The sequence below is a fragment of the Salvelinus alpinus genome, chromosome 12, assembly GCF_045679555.1.
Source record: "Salvelinus alpinus chromosome 12, SLU_Salpinus.1, whole genome shotgun sequence".
Classification (NCBI taxonomy): Eukaryota; Metazoa; Chordata; class Actinopteri; order Salmoniformes; family Salmonidae; genus Salvelinus; species Salvelinus alpinus.
In genome coordinates this window covers 1376519-1398112 of record NC_092097.1, presented here as the reverse complement: position 1 = coordinate 1398112, position 21594 = coordinate 1376519, and the positions used below count along the sequence as shown (strand labels likewise).

Genomic DNA, 21594 nt, shown 5'->3' with positions numbered 1-21594 from the left:
TAGTGCGCACTACATGGAGTAGACGCTTCTCCGACTAACTCCTCCTCACCCTTGCTTAAATTTGATTTAAATTCTACTTTTACACGACCAAACTGATACAATGAGCAACTCCATGAGAAACACGACCAAGGGTAAACTAATTAATCCAAAAACAACCGGAAAGAAACACGGCAAGTCTCCACCACAGCACGAGGAGGCTTGCGTTAGCCTGGCCATAATGGCTAGCATGGCTAACCCTGACTCGGAGCCCTCACCGACTATTATATTAGCAGCTATCAAGAAAATGGAAGAGGGCATGAACGCTCGATTTAATCATCTCGACTCATCCATACAGTCAGTGCAAGCCTGCCTGGCTGAACATACAACCCGCATTATTGATCTGAAAGGAAACACAGGTGACCACGAGACACGAATCACCACCCTCGAGGGACAGAATGAAAAGCTACTAACAGCAAACAAAGCTATGAAACTCAAGTTAATTGACCTAGAGGGACGTTCAAGGCGTTCGAATATCAAAATCACAAGCTTGGAAGAAAAAATTAAGAAGGGCAGACTAACGCAGTTCGTGGCAGAATTTATACCAAAACTGTTAGGGATTGACAATTTCATCCAAGGCCTAAAAGTGGACTGAGCGCACCACATCGGTGTGCGCTTCGATACGCGGCCCCGCGTCATGATTGCCAAAATACACCACGACCCCGAAAAGGAAAAGATTCTGCGCCTGTCCCGCCAGCAATTCCCCGTCCTTCAACGGAGCTCAGGTTAACATATACCCAGACTACACTGCTGAGGTAACCAAGCAGCGCCAGGTCTTTGATGGAGCTAGGAAGAAACTCAGAGATGCGGGAATCAGACACGGCCTCCTCTTCCCTGCTTGGCTGATTCTTACCCATGGTACGGTAGAGAAGGTGTTCGAAAAACCACAGGATGCCTAGTCTTTCATTGACAGGATTACTACTATAGCCACCAACTCCTAGGACCAATAGGGCTGTCCCGAGTAGCTGTTCACTGTGATGCGTAGGATGGATTATCCCACCATTTTCAGATATGACAGCGCTTTCATAGTCCTACCGGTGGGTAAAACTGCACCTGACTGATTTCCCTGTTCCAGTAGGGACATGTTGACTACATTGTTTGGCTCAATTCAGTTATTTTATAAGAGCAATTGTTATTGACATAAGGGTGAGGGGGCCCAGTCGGCCCACCTGAAGGTACGCTAAATTAGTTTCATTATAAATTGGTTAGCAAGCCTATGCCTCCCTGTAGTGTCCAGCAGTTCCACAGTGTTTATGGCGGAATTTATATTTTTCATGTGTCCTTTGCTCTTTATGTGTTGCTCCAACACTACTGCTACAATTGTAATGTATTTGAGGACCAAATAATTATTTCTTATGGCTATTGATATCTCTACTACTTTGCCACAGTGTGGCGACATTACCCTTTCGTGGAATGTACGAGGTTTGAGAACGAATTTGAAGAGTTTTTTTCCCATTTGAAATCTTTATCTGGAGATATGTTTCTACAAGAAACTCACATAAAGCATACTGAGCAATGGAGATTAAAATGTTGTTGGGTATCACAGATTTATCAATCAACTTTTTCATCCAAGGCTAGAGGTGTAGCCATATTATTTCGAAAAACTGTCCCATTTCAAACATATTTCAACTATAAGCGCTTTATTATAGTAATAGGCCATATTCTATCACGACATGTAACATTTTAAAATCTTTGTGTAACAGTATAACTTTAGTCCGTCCCCTCGCCCCGACCCGGGCGCGAACCAGGGATCCTCTGCACACATCAACAACAGTCACCCACGAAGCGTCGTTACCCATCGCTCCACAAAAGCCGTGGCCCTTGCAGAGCAAGGAGAACCACTACTTCAAGGTCTCAAAGCGAGTGACGTCACCGATTTGAAATGCTTTTAGCGCGCACCACCGCTGACTAACTAGCCATTTCACATCCGTTACATATGCACCGAACTTTGATGACCCAGGGTTCTTTCGCAATGTCTTCAATCGCTTACCAGATTTATCAACCACACGTTTAATTACAGGCGGAGATTTTAACTGCATTTTGGATCCTTATATGGATAGGCTTCCTACTTGCCCTACCACTTCAAAGAATTCCACTACTGTCTTGAATCATTTAATTGGTGACTCCGGGTTGCTGGCCTTCTAGGCAGAGTCGTGAAGAAAAAGCCATATCTCAGACTGGCCAATAAAAAGAAAAGGTTCAGATGGGCAAAAGAACACAGACACTGGACAGAGGAACTCTGCCTAGAAGGCCAGCATCCCGGAGTCGCCTCTTCACTGTTGACGTTGAGACTTGTGTTTTGAGGGTACTTTTTAATGAAGCTGCCAGTTGAGAACTTGTGAGGCATCTGTTTCTCAAACTAGACACTAATGTACTTGTCCTCTTGCTCAGTTGTGCACCGGGGCCTCCCACTCCTTTTTCTATTCTGGTTAGAGCCAGTTTGCGCTGTTCTGTGAAGGAAGTGGTACACACCGTTTTACAAGATCTTCAGTTTCTTGACAATTTCTCACATGGAATAGCCTTAATTTCTCAGAACAAGAATAGACCGACGAGTTTCAGAAGAAAGTCTTTGTTTCTGGCCATTTTGAGCCTGTAATCGAATCCACAAATGCTGACGCTCCAGATACTCAACTAGTCTAAAGAAGCCCGTTTTTATTGCTTCTTTAATCAGGACAACAGATTTCAGCTGTGCTAACATAATTGCAAAAGGGTTTTCTAATGATAAATTAGCCTTTTAAAATGATAAACTTGGATTAGCTAACACAACGTGCCATTGGAACACAGGAGTGATGGTTGCTGATAATGGGCCCCTCTACACTTATGTAGATATTCCATTAAAAATCAGCCGTTTCCAGCTACAATAGTAATTTACAACATTAACAATGTCTACACTGTATTTCTGATCAATTTGCTGTTATTTTAATGGACAAAATATATACAGTGGGGAGAACAAGTATTTGATACACTGACAATTTTGCAGGTTTTCCTACTTACAAAGCATGTAGAGGTCTGTAATTTTTATCATAGGTACACTTCAACTGTGAGAGAAGGAATCTAAAACAAAAATCCAGAAAATCACATTGTATGATTTTTAAGTAATTAATTTGCATTTTATTGCATGACATAAGTATTTGATACATCAGAAAAGCAGAACTGAATATTTGGTACAGAAACCTTAGTTTGCAATTACAGAGATCATACGTTTCCTGTAGTTCTTGACCAGGTTTGCACACACTGCAGCAGGGATTTTGGCCCACTCCTCCATACAGACCTTCTCCAGATCCTTCAGGTTTCGGGGCTGTCGCTGGGCAATACGGACTTTCGGCTCCCTCCAAAGATTTTCTATTGGGTTCAGGTCTGGAGACTGGCTAGGCCACTCCAGGACCTTGAGATGCTTCTTACGGAGCCACTCCTTAGTTGCCCTGGCTGTGTGTTTCGGGTCGTTGTCATGCTGGAAGACCCAGCCACGACCCATCTTCAATGCTCTTACTGAGGGAAGGAGGTTGTTGGTCAAGATCTCGCGATACATGGCCCCATCCATCCTCCCCTCAATACGGTGCAGTCGTCCTGTCCCCTTTGCAGAAAAGCATCCCCAAAGAATGATGTTTCCACCTCCATGCTTCACGGTTGGGATGGTGTTCTTGGGGTTGTACTCATCCTTCTATTCCTCCAAACACGGCGAGTGGAGTTTAGAGCAAAGAGCTCTATTTTTGTCTCATCAGACCACATGACCTTCTCCCATTCCTCCTCTGGATCATCCAGATGGTCATTGGCAAACTTCAGACGGGCCTGGACATGCGCTGGCTTGAGCAGGGGGACCTTGCGTGCGCTGCAGGATTTTAATCCATGACGGCGTAGTGTGTTACTAATGGTTTTCTTTGAGACTGTGGTCCCAGCTCTCTTCAGGTCATTGACCAGGTCCTGCCGTGTAGTTCTGGGCTGATCCCTCACATTCCTCATGATCATTGATGCCCCACGAGGTGAGATCTTGCATGGAGCCCCAGACCGAGGGTGATTGACCGTCATCTTGAACTTCTTCCATTTTCTAATAATTGTGCCAACAGTTGTTGCCTTCTCACCAAGCTGCTTGGCTATTGTCCTGTAGCCCATCCCAGCCTTGTACAGGTCTACAATTTATCCCTGATGTCCTTACACAGCTCTCTGGTCTTGGCCATTGTGGAGAGGTTGGAGTCTGTTTGATTGAGTGTGTGGACAGGTGTCTTTTATACAGGTAACGAGTTCAAACAGATGCAGTTAATACAGGTAATGAGTAGAGAACAGGAGGGCTTCTTAAAGAAAAACTAACAGGTCTGTGAGAGCCGGAATTCTTACTGGTTGGTAGGTGATCAAATACTTATGTCATGCAATAAAATGCAAATTAATTACTTAAAAATCATACAATGTGATTTTCTGGATTTTTGTTTTAGATTCCGTCTCTCACAGTTGAAGTGTACCTATGATAAAAATGACAGACCTCTACATGCTTTGTAAGTAGGAAAACCTGCAAAATCGGCAGTGTATCAAATACTTGTTCTCCCCACTGTATATTTTAAATTCAAAAACAAGGACATTTCTGAGTGACCCCAAACTTTGGAACGGGAGTGTATATATTTTTGTCTTTGTTAGAACAGAGTCTCTGGCACACTTATTTATTTAATGTTTACAATTTCTTTTAACCATTTATAACAGTGTAATCTAACAGCAACCGTTCGGCGAACATAATACTCAAGAAACGCTTGCTTGTATACCCTCCTTTTTCTTGATCTCCAGTATTTTACTTTGTTGTGGAAACTGTCTTCCACAGATCTGACTTCCCCATTCCCTCCTGAGCAACCAGTAAACATACACCCGTTTCGAGTTTCTTATTCACGTCCTCCACATCCATTTTGCTGTCACTTGTTAAAGCATGTGTTTGACGTTTGTGATAACCAATTTATTGATGTGATTATGACAGGATAGGACAGGACCTGTTGGTCACATGCATGCTATGCTTCCATGTTTCACGTAAAGAGCCGATGGTTGCGGGAATAGGAATTTCTGCTATTTGGAATTTGTTGCAGCTTCAGCATGGACAGCACAATAAACACTTGCAGTGGTGCCTTTTTTGCTGCAGTAGGGAGGAGAGCAAGACAATTCATTATTTAAACAAACAGTGTGCTTAAAGCATCAGACAAGCTCAGTGCATATGTAGTTGATTTTATTCAAACACATACTGTGTGTGTCTATATATGGAAAAATATGTTTAAATATTTCGACCAATCAATTGGTCGAAAGAACAGAACGACTCTCGGTTGACCTAAGATTTGTTGTTGGACAGCCCTAATGTACAAACATGATACAAATCAGACATTTGCAGTAGACGGGCTACGCAACCATTTTGAAAATAGTGTCTCAGAATGAACACAGTGGATAGTGGAAGAATTTGCCTTGTCTACCTCGTGTTCATTGCAAACTGAATGAAATTTAACAAACTTTTCTGTCCGCTGCTTTTAATTTCCCTCAGCAATACTTTGTCCTGCTCATCATCACCGATGGGGAGATCACGGACATGGACCAGACCCGGGACGCTATCGTCAAGGCCTCACGCCTGCCCATGTCCATCATCATCATCGGGGTGGGCGAAGCCAACTTCAAGGCAATGGAGCTGCTAGATGGAGACGAAGGCATACTCAAGTCCCTGAGTGGCGAACCCGTGGCCAGGGACATTGTACAGTTTGTGCCCTTCAGACAGTTTTCCAATGTATGTTTATTTTAGTCTGTGGTTGTGTCATTGTGCAGTGTGTTGTCAGTACCACTGAGAAGATTCTCGATGGAACATCACTTTAGTCTGTAATAGTATCAGTGGGTAGTGAAGCACCATTCCATACCACTTTGGTAAAATATTGACAGATTTGACATACTTTTCTATCTTGAGTTTGTTTGTTTTGTTGCCCCGCTGTTGGCACTCTTCCCATCACACTGTTATTCTGTCCTCTGCAGGATCCTAAGGAAGCCCTCGCCCAGAGCGTCTTGGCTGAAGTGCCAAATCAACTCGTGTCCTACTTCAAGATGCTGAAACTAGATCCAGTCAATGTTGCTGCCCTCAAGGCTTAGTGGAGCAAGCAGAACTGCAGCGCTTCCCCCTCCTAGCCACACGAGGGCGCCAACACACCACACAGGGAAATGAGTAGGCCCACTATCAGAAGTGTAAATCACATCCTGGAATTACTGTGTCAATGCTCATTGTGCCTTTTTGATACCAATTATGACCACATGTAACCGTATTTTCTATTTTCTTTTCTACAATCATAGATATTTCTTATTCTTTTCTGCTTCAGATATTCTTCTTTCATTCCTCTGAGTCTGGAATTAACAAGGAGTTCAACAATGGTGATGATCCAAAATTGGGGAAAAGGAGGGCTTTAATGCATTTCATGAAATGCACCTTCAAAACATTTGATGGAATAAAGTAGGCTACTCGCGCAACAAGAAAGGTTTAACTGGTGGTGTGTGTAATATATACACTACCGTTCAAAAGTTTGGGGTCACTTAGAAATGTCCTTGTTTTTGAAAGAAAGGCACATTTTTTGTCCATTTAAACTAACATCAAACTGATCAGAAATACAGTGTAGACATTGTTAATGTTGTAAATGACTATTGTAGCTGGAAACGCCTGATTTTTAATGGAATATCTACATAGGCGTACAGAGGCCCATGATCAGCAACCATCACTCCATTGTTCCAATGGCACGTTGTGATCGCTAATCCAAGTTTATCAGATTAAAAGGCTAATTGATCATTAGGAAACCCTTTTGCAATTATGTTAGCACAGCTGCAAACTCCGCTACCAGATGCCTCACAAGTCCTCAACTGGCAGCTTAATTAAATAGTACCCGCAAAACACCAGTCTCAACGTCAACAGTGAAGCCTTCTAGGCAGAGTTCATCTGTCCAGTGTCTGTGTTCTTTTGCCCATCTTAATCTTTTATTTTTATTGGCCAGTCTGAGGTATGGTTTTTTCTTTGCAACTCTGCCTAGAAGGCCAGCATCCCGGAGTCGCCTCTTCACTGTTGACGATGAGATTGGTGTTTTGCGGGTACTATTTAGTTAAGCTGCCAGTTGAGGACTTGTGAGGCGTCTGTTTCAAGTCCGTTAAGATCAAGTTCTTACAATGACTGCCTACCCCGGCCAAACCCGGACAACGCTGGGCCAATTGTGCGCTGCCCAATCACGGACAGTTGTGATACAGCCTGGAATCGAACCAGGGTCTGTAGTGACGCCTCTAGCACTGAGAAGCAGTGCCTTAGACCGCTGCGCCTCTTGGTAGCTATCTTATGTGCCTTTTACTAAGGACTGGCTTCCATCTGGCAACTCTACCATAAAGGCCTGATTGGTGGAATGCTGCCGAGATCGTTGTCCTTCTGGAAAGTTCTCCCATCTCCATAGAGGAATTCTAGAGCCCTGTCAGAGTGACCATTGGTCACCTCCCTGGTCAAGGCCCTTTTCCCCGATTGCTCAGTTTGGCCAAGCGGGCAGCTCTGGGACGAGTCTTGGTGGTTCCAAACTTCTTCCATTTAAGAATGATGGAGGCCACTGGTCTTGGGGACCTTCAATGCTGCAGACATTTTTTGGTATCCTTCCCCAGATCTGTGCCTCGACACAATCCTGTCTCGGAGCGCTATAGACAATTCCTTCGACCTCATGGCTTGGTTTTTGCTCTGACATGCACTGTCAACTGTGGGACCTCATATAGACAGGTGTGTGCCTTTCCAAATCAATTGATTTGACTCAAATCAAATTGTAGAAACATCTCAAGGATGATCAATGGAAACTGGATGCACCTGAGCTCAATTTCGAGTCTCATCGCAAAGGGTCTGAATAGTTATGTAAAGAAGGTATTTCTGTTTTATTTTTTATAAATGTGCAAAAATATCTAAAAACCTGTTCGCTTTGTCATTATGGGATATTGTGTGTAAATTGATGAAGGAGAAAATCTATTTAATCTATACTGAAGTGTCATACCTACAAAAATGACTGTCCCCAGTTATGTTTACATGTTGGCGTTTGTGACGTATCCACTTTCCAAGCATATTAACTGCAAGGTGGTGTATAACATCAGCTCTCATACAGTGCATTCAGGAAAGTAGTCAGACCCCTTAACTTGTTCCAAGTTGTGGAAACAGTCAAGGAGTCTGAATAGTTTCTAAATGCAGAGAGCTGACGTTATACACCACCTTGCAGTTAATATGCTTGCAAAGTGGACGTGTCACAAATGCCAAAATGTAAACATAACTGGGGACACAGTCATTTTTGTAGGTATGGAAGTATAGCTAGCAAAATAATATAGGTAACTAACTAGAAATCAATCTAGCCAGCTAACTAACTTTGCTAACTGTGAAACAAAACTGACGATGAAGTGAACGTTTTGGTGTTTTGGATGTATCCACTTTACAATGGTGTTCTCATGCTTGAGTTAGAATATCATAGAATGCTAAATCATTTTGATACATCTGCTGCAATAGAATGTATGCCATGGATTATACCAAAGATGAATGAGAATTGCCTTAAGAGTAGCGCTGTAGAACTTTTCATGGATTGTGTACTATTCCCATTAAAAAACATATCATTATCAGGAATTGCTATTGGTCCAGATGTTGTTAGTTACTTTCAACCATTCTATTTTCTTACTTTACAGAGTTGTTCCACATGAATTAAATAAAGTGGCTATGTTTGAGCGTGCTCCATTTGATTAGAACAAAACTTGCACGCATATTTACGAGGGGTGAAACGGTTCACAAAACTCACGGTTCGGTACGTTTTCAATATATCGACAAAATAAATGCCTGAGAAATATGTAATTTGTATTTAGATTTTCCATTTGTTGTGATAGTAAACATGGGTAGCTTGAATTCCCAGGAGCATATGGAAACAAAGGGACATCAAAAGACAGCAGTGCCTGCCTTATAATGTGAAATAAGATCGGAATTTAAAACAGAACTTCAACAAGAGCAGCATATATCAAATAACATTTTTATCAGATTTTCAAGTTTTTCTTTTAAGAAGATTAGTTTATCCACGTTTAGGCCCCTCGCTTTTTTAAATTTTTACTAACGACATGCCACTGACTGAGTAAAGCCAGAGTGTCTATGTATGTGGATGACTCAACACTATACACGTCAGCTACTACAGTGACTGAAATGACTGCAGCACTCAACAAAGAGCTGCAGTTAGTTTGAGTTGGATGCAAGGACTAAGTTAGCCCTAAATATTTCTAAAACTAAAAGAATTGTATTTGGAACAAAACACTCACTAAACCCTAAATCTTGTAATAAATAATGTGGAAATTGAGCACGTTGAGATGACTAAACTGCTTGGAGTAACCCTAGATTGTAAACTGTCATGGTCAAAACATATTGATGCAGTAGTAGCTAAGATGGGAGAAGTCTGTCTATAATAAAGTGATGCTTTGCCTTCTTAACAACACTATCAACAAGACAGGTTCTTCAGGCCCTAGTTGTCGCACCTTGACTACTGTTCAGTCGTGTGGTGAGGTGCCACAAAAAAGGACTTAGGAAAATTGCAATTGGCTCAGAACAGGGCAGCATGGCTGGCCCTTAGATGTACACAGAGAGCTAATATTAATAATATGCATGTCAATCTCTCCTGGCTTAAAGTGGAGGAGAGATTGACTTCATCACTACTTTATTAATGAGAGGTATTGACATGTTGAATGCACTGAGCTGTCTGTCTGAACTACTAGCACAAAATTCGGACAGCCATGCATACCCCACAAGACATGCCACAAGAGGTCTCTTCACAGTCCCCAAGTCCAGAACAGACTATGGGAGGCACACAGTACTACATAGAGCCATGACTACATGGAACTCTATTCCACATCAATTAAACTGATGCAAGCAGTAAAATTTGATTTAAAAAACAGATAAAACAACTTATGGAACAGCAGGGACTGTGAAGCAACACAAACATTGGCACAGACACACGCGATAACATACGCTCTATACATATACATGGATTTAGTACTGTAGATATGTGGTGGAGTAGGGGCCTGAGGACACAGTATGTTGTGAAATCTGTGAATGTAACGTTTTAAAAATTGTATAAACTGCCTTAATTTTGTTGGACCCCAGGAAGAGTAGCTGCTGATGGGGATCCATTACAAATACAAATCTGCAGTGAGCATAGATTGACTTGCTGTGACAATGTCAGCAGCTGTGGAGAATACTTTTGCTAAGGACAGAGGTCCCAGGTACAGCCAGGGCAACATGAGGGTATATTAACTCTTTGGTTTTCCACCATGTAAGTGGATCAGCATCCAGGGGAATACAGTCCACTTCCCTGTATGAGGACACCTCTATGACCTTGACCTTTGACTTGGTTCCTGTCAAGAGAATTATGTTCTCGATGTTCATAAACTGAACTTCAATTAACTACTCAGTCTGCTAATCAGGATTTGTAACATACTGATTGAAATGAAACAGAGGCCCAGCTAAAATAGTCAATAAGGTTTATTCACGGGCACGCTGGTTAGTTGTACAAAACCATTCATTTTATACTAGTTCCTTACACACATACTCTTGCAATCAAACAGAATTCATACGCACATACATTTGCACACAAACATTAGATATCCTATGCACACACTGTCCTGCTACCCAGCCGACAAAGATTAGGGGAGTCCGTGAGAATCACTCCCCGTCCTCCCTCACGATAGGGAGACCCTGGGAAGTACTCTGTGGCCCCCAGCCAAGGTCGGCACCGAATCTTGCTCAAACAGTCTGTTTTTAAGATACTATAATAGACATATTGTACAGATATGTTATACCCTAATTCTGACTAAAAACTATACTCACAGATATATAATTCTACTGACTAAAACTACACCCATCATTAATTAATTATGATTCTAATCAATTTCATACAATTATATGGTTTCAGGGTGGTATTCTAATCATTAATTTAAACCTATAAATTCCATCAACAGTTCCCTGCTCCTGGGTCGTGAACAACTTTCCCCAAAAGTTCAGCCATGTCAGACTTATTTTCTGGAAGAGAACCCCTGCTGTCTCTGGAGAGGGGTTGGCTCCTGTGGTATCTGTGGCTTGACCCTGCAGAATTACATTTGATAAATTACTTTCTGAAGTGGCTTTAAAAATATGATTTGTTGTTAGAAATATCTATCAGACACTATTATGACAATTACAATTGTTACTTTATAATTAATTGTTAAATGACTAATTAATCAAATAAATACAACACCTGTTGTATATTGGTCACAATCTCTGCTGTGAGTTCATTGTAGACTCTCAGATGAGCAGCAGCATCCAGGTGCAGCAGAGACTTGAACCGGGGGTCCAAAGCGATGCTCTTGTGTAAGAAGTCTTGAAAACATGTGCAGCAGTTGTGCTTTTATGAAAGAAGGATGCCACCTTCCTGATCTTTTGCTAGGAGGCGAGAGATTGTACTCACCGACGTTGCTTTTCGAGATGCTAGATTAATAACGTGAGCAAAGCATCCTATCTGTGGCCCCAATCCAGCTAGTGCAACTCCATTTACAATATTTCTCGCTTTGTCAGTGGTCACAGGAATCGTTACATTATCCCTCTCCAACTTCCACACTGCAACTACTTCCCGTAGCTCTTCCCCAAGTTTACACTGGTGTAACTACTCTCAAGGGGACGTGTTTGAAGGACATGGCTTTTATCTCCAACTCTGCCGTAATGAAATGAGCCGTTACAGTAAGGTAGCTCTAGACGTCCAACTACCTGTTGTTAGAGCAACAGACCGCGTTTCTGACAACTCGCTCTCAACTTGTATTCTTTATTTTTTTTGTATAAGGCAGGTATTAATGTCTGGGTAAAATGTGTACGGGGAAGGAATAGTGAAGCGCGGCTCGACCACTTTAACATGTTTCTGAACCCCGCATTCTCTACCACAGAGAAGGGCATCATATCTGCCGCAATGCATTTTGCTATCGCTACGTTGATTTCTTTATCCCTACCGGAGTCAGCCACATATTGTTGCCTGAAGGCTGTGGGAAGAAGTGGTTGCCGTTTCGTTTTTTCGTCTAGTCCCACCGATTGACACTTTGGGGTGATGTTGGCGCAAATGAGTAACTAACTCGTATTGCCACTCGAATAGGGTATCGACAATGAACAAAGCCTACATGTAGACGTTTTATCCACCACTCGTTGGCAATCCCCGTTTTAGTTTACAGGGAAACGGAAATGTTCCAAGACGGCAGACCTGAATGATACTGGGGCGTCTTCTAGTTCTGGTTCGCCAATGCTTGCCATGTTGCTCCTTTGCATTTGCTAATTCCTTCATACGCTAATTGCTGCTACGACGGTCTCAGCTCTGTTCTCACTAGAGTGAAATAACTAATGAGCGGAGCTGCATACAGTTACGAGACGAAACAACTTTTTTTTTTAAAGACAACTTTATTACTATGTGGATATTTTTTCCCACGTTAATTTATACGCCATTGGTTTATGCAATGTTTGTTTTACAATGAAATATATATTTTCCTAGCTATAATATGATTATTGTACTGCACCGTGGACTCCGTGGAATACGAATACACGTACCGTTTCACCCCTAATATTTACCCATGATAGAAATTGTCAGAATATTAATATTTGACCTGAATGACAACCGTTCAGGAGATATAGGTCATCAAAGTTGGACCATTTAGCCTATTCTTAGACCCTCCCTCACACGCTACCACGAGACATCAATATCTTTGTAACGGTTCTCGTGGGCTGAAGGAAGAGTGGACCAAGGTGCAGCGTGGTACGTGTTCATGACTTTTAATAACACTGAACACTAGAACAAAAAATAACAAAACGGAACAAACGAAACAGTCCTGTCTGGTGCAGACACAAAACAGAAAACAACTACCCACAAAACACAGGTGGGAAAAGGCTACCTAAGTATGGTTCTCAATCAGAGACAAGATAGACAGCTGCCTCTGATTGAGAACCACACCCGGCCAAACACATAGAAATAGACAACATAGAACAAAAACATAGAATGCCCACCCCAACTCACGCCCTGACCAACCAAAATAGAGACATAAAAAGGATCTCTAAGGTCAGGGCGTGACAATCTTGGTCATTGATTAAGACAAAACTTTGATTTTGAGGTCATTTTGAGGTTTTAAATAATATTCTCAATCTTCTATAGGAAACATACTTATATGATAGAATTGACATTCCCATTCAAGTTGACATTCAACAGTGGGAGGACCGGTGTTGTGCCGAAAATCTCCCCCCTGCCAGAATTCCCCCATCTAATTTCCTTAATTTTGTGGCTAGAGTCAAATACTTTCTATAGAACAAACTTCACGTCAGGATAGGCAACCGAAATTAATAATTAATGTGTGTGGGGGGGATAACCGGTAACCGAAAGGTTGCAAGATCGAATCCCCGAGCTGACAAGGTAAACATCTGCCCCTGAACAAGGCAGTTAACCCACTGTTCCTAGGCCATAATTGAAAATAAGAATTTGTTCTTAACTGACTTGCCTAGTTAAATAAAGGTAATTTAAAAAAAATCTAAACTGACACCGGAGTAATGAGCAGAAAGCAAGTCGCAGCAATGAAGAACGCGAAGGGGGGGAGTATTCTGGCAATGGGGAGATTTTCAGCACAACACCGGCAGCCATCTTTGTGGTAGTAGTTGGAAGTTAAGATGTCAATGCTATTTCAATTTCAATGGTGTACCAGCTAGGGTCTGAAAGGATAGGTCCAATCTGTGAATTATATTTGTCGGATTGAAATTACACCTACCCTGTATTCAAGAGTATGCTGTGTTACAACAAAGTAATGTGTAATGTGCTTTTGAAGCCAAAGAAGTGGATTTGACATTGTTGGTGATACACACACAGTGCATTCTGAAAGTATTTAGACCCCTTCCCCTTTTCCACATTTTGTCACGTTACAACCTTATTCTAAAATGGATTAAATTAAATTAAATTGATTGGACATAATTTGGAAAGGCACACACCTGTCTATACAAGGTCCCACAGTTGACAGTGCATGTCAGAGCAAAAACTAAGCCATGAGGTCGAAGGAATTGTCTGTAGAGCTCTGAGACAGGATTGTCTTTAGGCACAGAGCTGTTGAAGGGTACCAAAAAATGTCTGCAGTATTGAAGGGCCCCAAGAACACAGTGGCCTCCATCATTCTTAAATGGAAGAAGTTTTTCTAAGAGCTGAGCCGACGGGCCAAACTGAGCAATCAGGGGAGAAGGGCTTTGGTCAGGGAGGTGACCAAGAACTCGATGTTCACTCTTACAGAGCTCCAGAGTTCCTCTGTGGAGATGGGAGAACCTTCCAGAAGGACAGCCATCTCTGCAGCACTCCATCATTCAGGCCTTTATGGTATAGTGGCTGGACGGAAGCCACTCCTTAGTGGAAGGGACTGGGAGACTAGTCAGGATTGAGGGAAAGAGGAACAGAGCAAAGTACAGAGAGATCCTTGATGAAGACCTGCTCCAGAACGCTCAGAACCTCAGACCAGGGCAAAGGTTCACCTTCCAACAGAACAACGACCCTAAGCACACAACCAAGACAACGCAGGAGTGGCTTCGGGACAAGTCTCTGAATGTCCTTGAGTGGTCCAGCCAGAGCCTGGACTTGAACCCGATCTAACATCTCTGGAGAGACCTGAAAATAGCTGTGCAGCGACGCTCCCCATCCAACCTGACAGAGCTTGAAAGGATCTGCACAGAAGAATGGGAGAAACTCCCCAAATACAGGTGTGCCAAGCTTGTAGTGTCATACCCAAGAAGTCTCATATGTAATCGCTGTCGAAGATGCTTCAACAAAGTGCTGAGTAAAGGGTCTGAATACTTATGTAAATGTAACATTTCAGTTTATTTGCAAAAATGTCTAAAAGCCTGTTTTTGCTTTGTCGTTATGGGGTATTGTGTGTAGTTTGAGGGGGGGGGGGGGGGGGGGGACAATGTAATACATTTTTGATTAAGGCTGTAGACAGTGTACCCATTAGATTAGAAAAAAGCACTTACTGACTTGTAATTCCACAGTAGCTCAATCACCCAAATCAGTGCTGCTATGAATATGCTGAACTTGTTGGGACCACGTGTATACAGTACATACATATACAGTAAATACAACAGTTTTTTTTGTTTAATTTAAAGGGAATCAGTTTTGCTTCTACTGAACAAAAATATAAACACAACATGTAAACTGTTGGTCTCATGTTTCATGAGCTAAAATAAGAGGCCAGACATTTTCCATATGCACCAAAAGCTTATTTCTCTCATTTTTTGTACATTTTTATACATCCCCGTTAGTGAGCATTTGACCTTTGTGGCATACCAAGTGTGGCATACCAAGAAGCCAATTAAACAGCATAATCATTACACAGGTGCACTTTGTGCTTGGAACAATAAAAGGCCACTCAAGTGTGCAGTTGTCGTCACACAACACAATGCTACAGATGTCTCAAGTTTTGATGGAGCTTGCAATTGGCATGCTGACTGCAGGAATGTCCACCAGAGTTATTGCCAGAGAATTACGGGATCATCTGAGGAGGGGAAAGGTGGGTGCTCAGGAGTATTTCTGTCTGTAATAAAGCCCTTTTGTCGGGAAAAACCTATTCTGATTGGCTGGGCCAGTAGGTGGACCTGGCTCCCAAGTGGGCGGGCCACTCATGTGAAATTCATAGCTTAGGACCTAATGCATTTATTTAAATTGACTGATTTCCTTTAATGACATCATTAAATATTTGAAATTGTTGCATGTTGCGTTTATATTTTTGTTGAGTATACTTATGAACTCAAGCCTTGAGGTGAAGGAAGCTGTATCTCCAGTCATAACTTAAAAAAAAAGTTTTTAAAGACACCCATGTGTTTACACCAGTCGTTCTAATATGGGCGACTTAATTTATTCTAAAAACATTATTTGGAATCCAGTTGACATGGACAGACCCTCAAAGTAGGCAGGCCTATTCGGTACCTTTTTTTTATTACTATTTGTTTTTTTGATCAGATCAGCTCTTGAGTCAATAATTGAGCAAAAGATCAGAATTGTGCTGCCTGTGTAAACGTAGCCTATGTGTTCTGTCTGATTGTGACTAACCAGGCTGGGCAACTCCTACCTCACATTCCTCAAACATCAGGAACTTCCCCTTTAGAAAAAATACACCGTTATAGTCCCTCATTGAATCAACACCTATGTGGATAGGAGATTTCGTTCGAGGTTCAGTTGACAGCATGTGAGCTACTGGTCTCCACACTGAAACAGATCAGAGCTGTACGATGATATCTATTGGATACAGTTACATACTCAAACAGAAACATGTCTATCACTGTCAACCTGAAGAGGATCACCAATTTACCTGGGACGTATGATCGAAAAGTGGAGTTATCCTTTAGAGGTACATACTTGCAGTTATTTTGAGCTTTCAGGGATTCAGCTTTCATGAATATGTTTGATGTGATTGTTTGCCATGGATGCAACTTATCCTCTGAACATTTATTGTATTTGATTGACATGAAAGTAAATGTTTGCTTTACCTGGATATGAAACCTGAGGTTTAACTAGATGAAAGAGGATAGTTTCATATTGGGTGGTGGTGTACATTTAGTAATCTTGTAGATCCACAAGTGTTTTACAGTTGTTCTTGAATTCTGGTGACATTTGAAGCCATAAAGTGTTTGTTTATAATTACATTGTTAACAAACAATGGAGTGAATGCAACTTATCCACAAGCTTTTGGGTTCTGATCAAGTTAGACAGTTGAACTAAGTTATATTGTTTAAGAATCAATGGCTATATACAGTTGAAGTCGGAAGTTTACATACACTTAGGTTGGAGTCATTAAAACTCGTTTTTAAACCACTCCACAAATTTCTTGTTAACAAACTGTCATTTTGTCAAGTCGGTTAGGACATCTACTTTGTGCATGACACAAGTAATTGTTCCAACAATTGTTTATAGACAGATTATTTCACTTATAACTCACTGTATCACATTTCCAGTTGGTCAGAAGTTTACATACACTAAGTTGACTGTGCCTTTAAACAGCTTGGAAAATTACAGAACATGATGTCATGGCTTTAGAAGCTTCTGACAGGCTAATTGACATCATTTGAGTCAATTGGAGGATGTATTTCAAGGCCTACCTTCAAACTCAGTGCCTCTTTGCTTGACATCATGGGAATATCAAAAGAAATCAGCCAAGAAAAATTGTAGAACTCCACAAGTCTGGTTCATCTTTGGGAGCAATTTACAAATGCCTGAAGGTACCACGTTCATCTGTACAAACAATAGTACACAAGTATAAACACCATGGGACCACACAGCTGTCATACCGCTCAGGAAGGAGACACGTTCTGTCTCCTAGAGATGAACGTGCTTTGGTGCGAAAAGTGCAAATCAATCCCAGAACAACAGCAAAGGACCTTATGAAGATGCTGGAGGAAACGGGTACAAAAGTATATATCCATAGTAAAACGAGTTCTATATTGGCATAACCTGAAAGGCCGCTCAGCAAGGAAGAAGCCACTGCTCCAAAACCGCCATAAAAAGACAGACTACGGTTTGCAACTGCACAAAGATCGTACTTTTTGGATAAATGTCCTCTAGTCTGATGAAACAAAAACACATAATTTGTTTGGAGGCAAAAGGGGGAGGCTTGCCAGCTGTAGAACACCTTCCCAACCGTGAAGCACGGGGGTGGCAGCATCATGTTGTAGGGGTGCTTTGCTGCAGGAGGGACTGGTGAACTTCACAAAATAGATGGCATCATGGGGGAGGAAAAGTATGTGGATATATTGAAGCAACATCTCAAGACATCAGTCAGGAAGTTAAAGCTTGGTTGCAAATGGGTCTTCCAAATGGACAATGACCCCAAGCATACTTCCAAAGTTGTGGCAAAATGGCTTAAGGACAACAAAGTCAAGGTATTGGAGTGGCCATCACACAGCCCTGACCTCAATCCTATAGAAGATTAGACTCAGTTACACCAGCTCTGTCGGGAGGAATGGGACAAAATTCTCCCAACTTATTGTGGGAAGCTTGTGGAAGGCTAACCGAAACGTTTGACCCAAGTTAAACATTTTAAAGGCAATGCTACCAAATACTAATTGAGTGTATGTAAACTTCTGACCCACTGGGAATGTGATGAAAGAAATAAAAAATAAAAGAAATAATGAGCGCTACTATTATTCTGACATTTCACATTCTTAAAATAAAGTGGTGATCCTAACTGACCTAGACAGGGGATTGTTTACTAGGATGAAATGTCAGGAATTGTGAAAAACTTAGTTTAAATGTATTTGGCTAAGGTGTATGTAAACTTTTGACTTCAACTGTATCATTCATTTAAAACTCAGAACATTTATGTAGCTATAGCAGATTGCCCCTTTAAATGACGATCAAACCTAAGGTCATTAACCACTTAAAAATAATTTAATAGAGTGATATGATTAAGAATTTTGCTCACAATGTAATTTCCCTTCATTTAAATTGAGTTATACCAATGGAAATCAATTAAGACATCAAATGATCAATGCGATTAGCTAATAATCCTCTTTAATATAGACACCTCCCCCGATAACAGTTTGCCACCCAAGGTCCTTGTATATCTTTGTAATAGGTGATTTTCAAGGCGATAACACCAACAACAAAATTTTGGGATGATTTATATATATTTTTTAAACAAAGGTATTTTCAATAGGATTTTGTTTTTATTGATCTGTACAATACTTACTTTCTTGCATTCAAAATGATAGATATACTATAAATTCCCTAATGTCAGTACAACTGTACTGGATTACTACTGGGATGAGCCAAGTACCTTAAGCAAATCATAATGTTTTGTAGTATAAAGGACTTGCATTATGTTGTATCAATGGTAAACAGTTCAATATAAACAAAAACATGTATGATGTGTAACTATTTGCCATTTTAAAGTGTGTTTCATGGTTGCAAAGGAGGGGGACGCAAATGCCACTGCAATTCAAGAACTACCCATTCAATTACTTACAAGAAAACAGTGTCTTATTAAAACTACGGTGGTTAATATACTTATTTTCGAGTTTTTCCAGTGTAATTATGTCTACTGTTTGTTTTCTGTCCTACAGTATATTCATACAGTGTGTGTGATATGTCTCCAGTCTTCTCAGCATATTTATCCATTTTCTAGGTTTTACCCACAAAACCAAGATTCTTCAGTGTGAAAATTTAGCCATTTTCAATGAGGTAAGATCCTTCTTGAATTAAATATTTGGCCCAGTATCAGGGTTGTAGTCAATTTGAGTTGGAACATTCAATTCAGGATAAAACATTTTTTATTTTTTTTTAATAAAAAATTTCAGTTTACTTCCTAAATGGACTGATTTCAATTCGAATTGACCCCAATCCCAAGCCTACAGTAGGTACCAGTCTCTTTAGTTTATCCACTCCCTGTAATCCATATCATGTGCCAAAGAGACTGGCCTTTCTGCCATCGTTAAATATAAACATCGATTATCCAAATATTTGAACTCATCACATTTTTTCTCCACAGAACACGTTGGTATCTGGTTGCGCTAAGCAACCATTTGCTTGTCCAGACGAAACCAGTTTGTCAAAAGTTGCTAGCTCACGTTTTAATTCTCGAACAAAATAAATACTGCAATTCCAACCACAAAGCGTCTTAGTTTTAAGCCTCAAAATACAGATTAATCCATCAGCCAAGCAATCTATTAACTTGATCTCCACTATAAAAACATATAGACATGATCTCACATTTATTTTAGACTAATATTTAGTTTTCAACAGCGGAGATTTGTGAACAGATTTTCTACGGCAGGCGAAATTGTGCCTCATTAGCTCATTGTAATGGATGTATCCAAATAAATGTCACTAGAAAACAGTTTAAACAAATGCAAATGCAGCTCCTTTGCTGTTATTCTGGCTGCACTTTTGACGTGACTAAGTTAGCCGTGGTTGGCTAGCTACCAAGCAAGGGATAAGAACTTTGCCAGCAAGTATATCAATGGATCGCGTCTATGGATACAGAACAAAAAGACTGAAAGACTGGGTCGCGTCTCTGGCAACCAGCCGGCTTGGGTAGCAACCCTAGATTTGTGTCGGGACTATATATTGTGGACGGATGAAATAGTATGAATACATTTATCAAAATAACGTTTTTAATGAAAATATGTCTATCATTATTTGAATATATTGGTAACCCGTTGTATAAAAGTGATAATGCCCTTGGAGCTGGTGTTTGGAGGATATATTGGCACGGTTTGCCGCACACCCGTGCCAATATATCCTACCAAACACCTGCTTTTCGGTTTTTATCACTTAATTATATCATGGTATTGTTGAATACTCGTTTCTGATTGGCTTGAAGGGAATTCTAGAGCATGCATTATTTCCCGATAACGCACAGTATATCAGCACGGTAGAATTCAATGGCTTTAGTTCAATCTTACATGTTCTATGTTTAAGCTGCTTTTGAAAGCAAAAGTCGAATTGAAAACATTATTGGCATTGTTCAATTCAATTTTCATAATAGCAAGCTAGGACTGATGATTTGGTTACCAAAACAACTACTGTAGCTAGCTATCTAGTGAACCTGCTACCTACTTCAGTGGATGTTGAACACATTTTTACCTGCAAAATAAAAAAATTCTTGCAGCAAATGTGTTCAATTATAGCCATGGTATAATGGGGATAATCAACTCGGGGCTCTATGCGTTCTCTGGAAAATAATGCAACTTCTGTGGAAAGTTAGTTCCACTCCGTTATGGTGTTGTGGAACACCTTCCAAATTGTTCATTATTTTCCATAGAACACATAGCCAGCCCCTCGTTGATTATCCCTAACGCGTCATGTCCACCAGATGCATCAAACTCTTTGCCTTCAGGTGGAAGTCATTCATTGTCAATGGAGCAGTCCAAAATGCTACGTAGCACTAGTCGCGGTGCGTTCTGTGCCTGCATGTGTATATATATTTTCAACTCCTGCATTGTTTTACCCTGCGGTGGTACAAACGGAAATACACACACAGACTCCAACTAGCTAGCATTTAGCTAGTTGATAAGCAAAGCATGTGCGTCGTACGGAAAATGTGGGCTAGACATCTGGCAGAACAAAACGCATATGCAGCTGGTGAACATCGAGGATATTACACGACGCAACTTGCACACAAATGTAGTTGCTTTTTGATTGCTATGTGAAACACCCCCCCCTGCAACTAATAAGCAACTTATCTGCAACTTGGTTGGATTCAGTTGAAACTTTTCAACTTTGGGCAACTAGTTCCACTACTTTAACCTGATCCTACCCCAGGCCAATGGCCTGAGAGGACAGGACACTTCCACTCAACACACTCTGTAACTCTTCTTAATTAAAATCTTGTACCCTGTCACGAGAATTATGTTCTCAGTGTTCATAAACCCAATTCAATTAACTACTCAGTCTGCGACCCAGAATTTGTAAGATACTGGTTGAAATGAAACAGACGGAGGCCCCTGCTATGATAGTCAAAATGTTTATTCACGGGCGTGCTCCCGCGTTGTACAAAACCATTCATTTTATA

The 21594-nt window shown here is 41.0% G+C and overlaps 2 protein-coding genes and 1 long non-coding RNA gene across 7 annotated transcripts in view; 2 read left to right on the top strand and 1 right to left on the bottom strand.

Moving 5' to 3' along the window:
- Nucleotides 1–8748, top strand: part of cpne1 (copine I) — a 62127-nt gene extending 53379 nt beyond the window's left edge. For 4 of the 5 annotated variants that reach the window (XM_071334666.1, XM_071334661.1, XM_071334662.1 and 1 more), the window contains 2 exons: nt 5540–5776; nt 6016–8748. In XM_071334666.1, coding sequence (XP_071190767.1) covers nt 5540–5776; nt 6016–6129 — 351 coding nt within the window. In that variant the 3' untranslated portion in view covers nt 6130–8748. The remainder of the gene's footprint in view (nt 1–5539; nt 5777–6015) is intronic. The other variant, XM_071334667.1, reaches the window with a different exon arrangement.
- Nucleotides 8749–10522: 1774 nt separating this feature from the next.
- On the bottom strand, nt 10523–11689 carry LOC139535208 (uncharacterized). Its single transcript, XR_011667075.1, has 2 exons — nt 11292–11689; nt 10523–11140 (listed from the first exon to the last, which is right to left on the bottom strand). It is a non-coding gene; the product is annotated as an uncharacterized lncRNA (long non-coding RNA).
- Nucleotides 11690–16241: 4552 nt separating this feature from the next.
- Nucleotides 16242–21594, top strand: part of fer1l4 (fer-1 like family member 4) — a 110302-nt gene continuing 104949 nt past the window's right edge. Inside the window, exons 1-2 of the mRNA XM_071334690.1 lie at nt 16242–16434; nt 19207–19262. Coding sequence (XP_071190791.1) covers nt 16356–16434; nt 19207–19262 — 135 coding nt within the window. The 5' untranslated portion in view covers nt 16242–16355. The remainder of the gene's footprint in view (nt 16435–19206; nt 19263–21594) is intronic.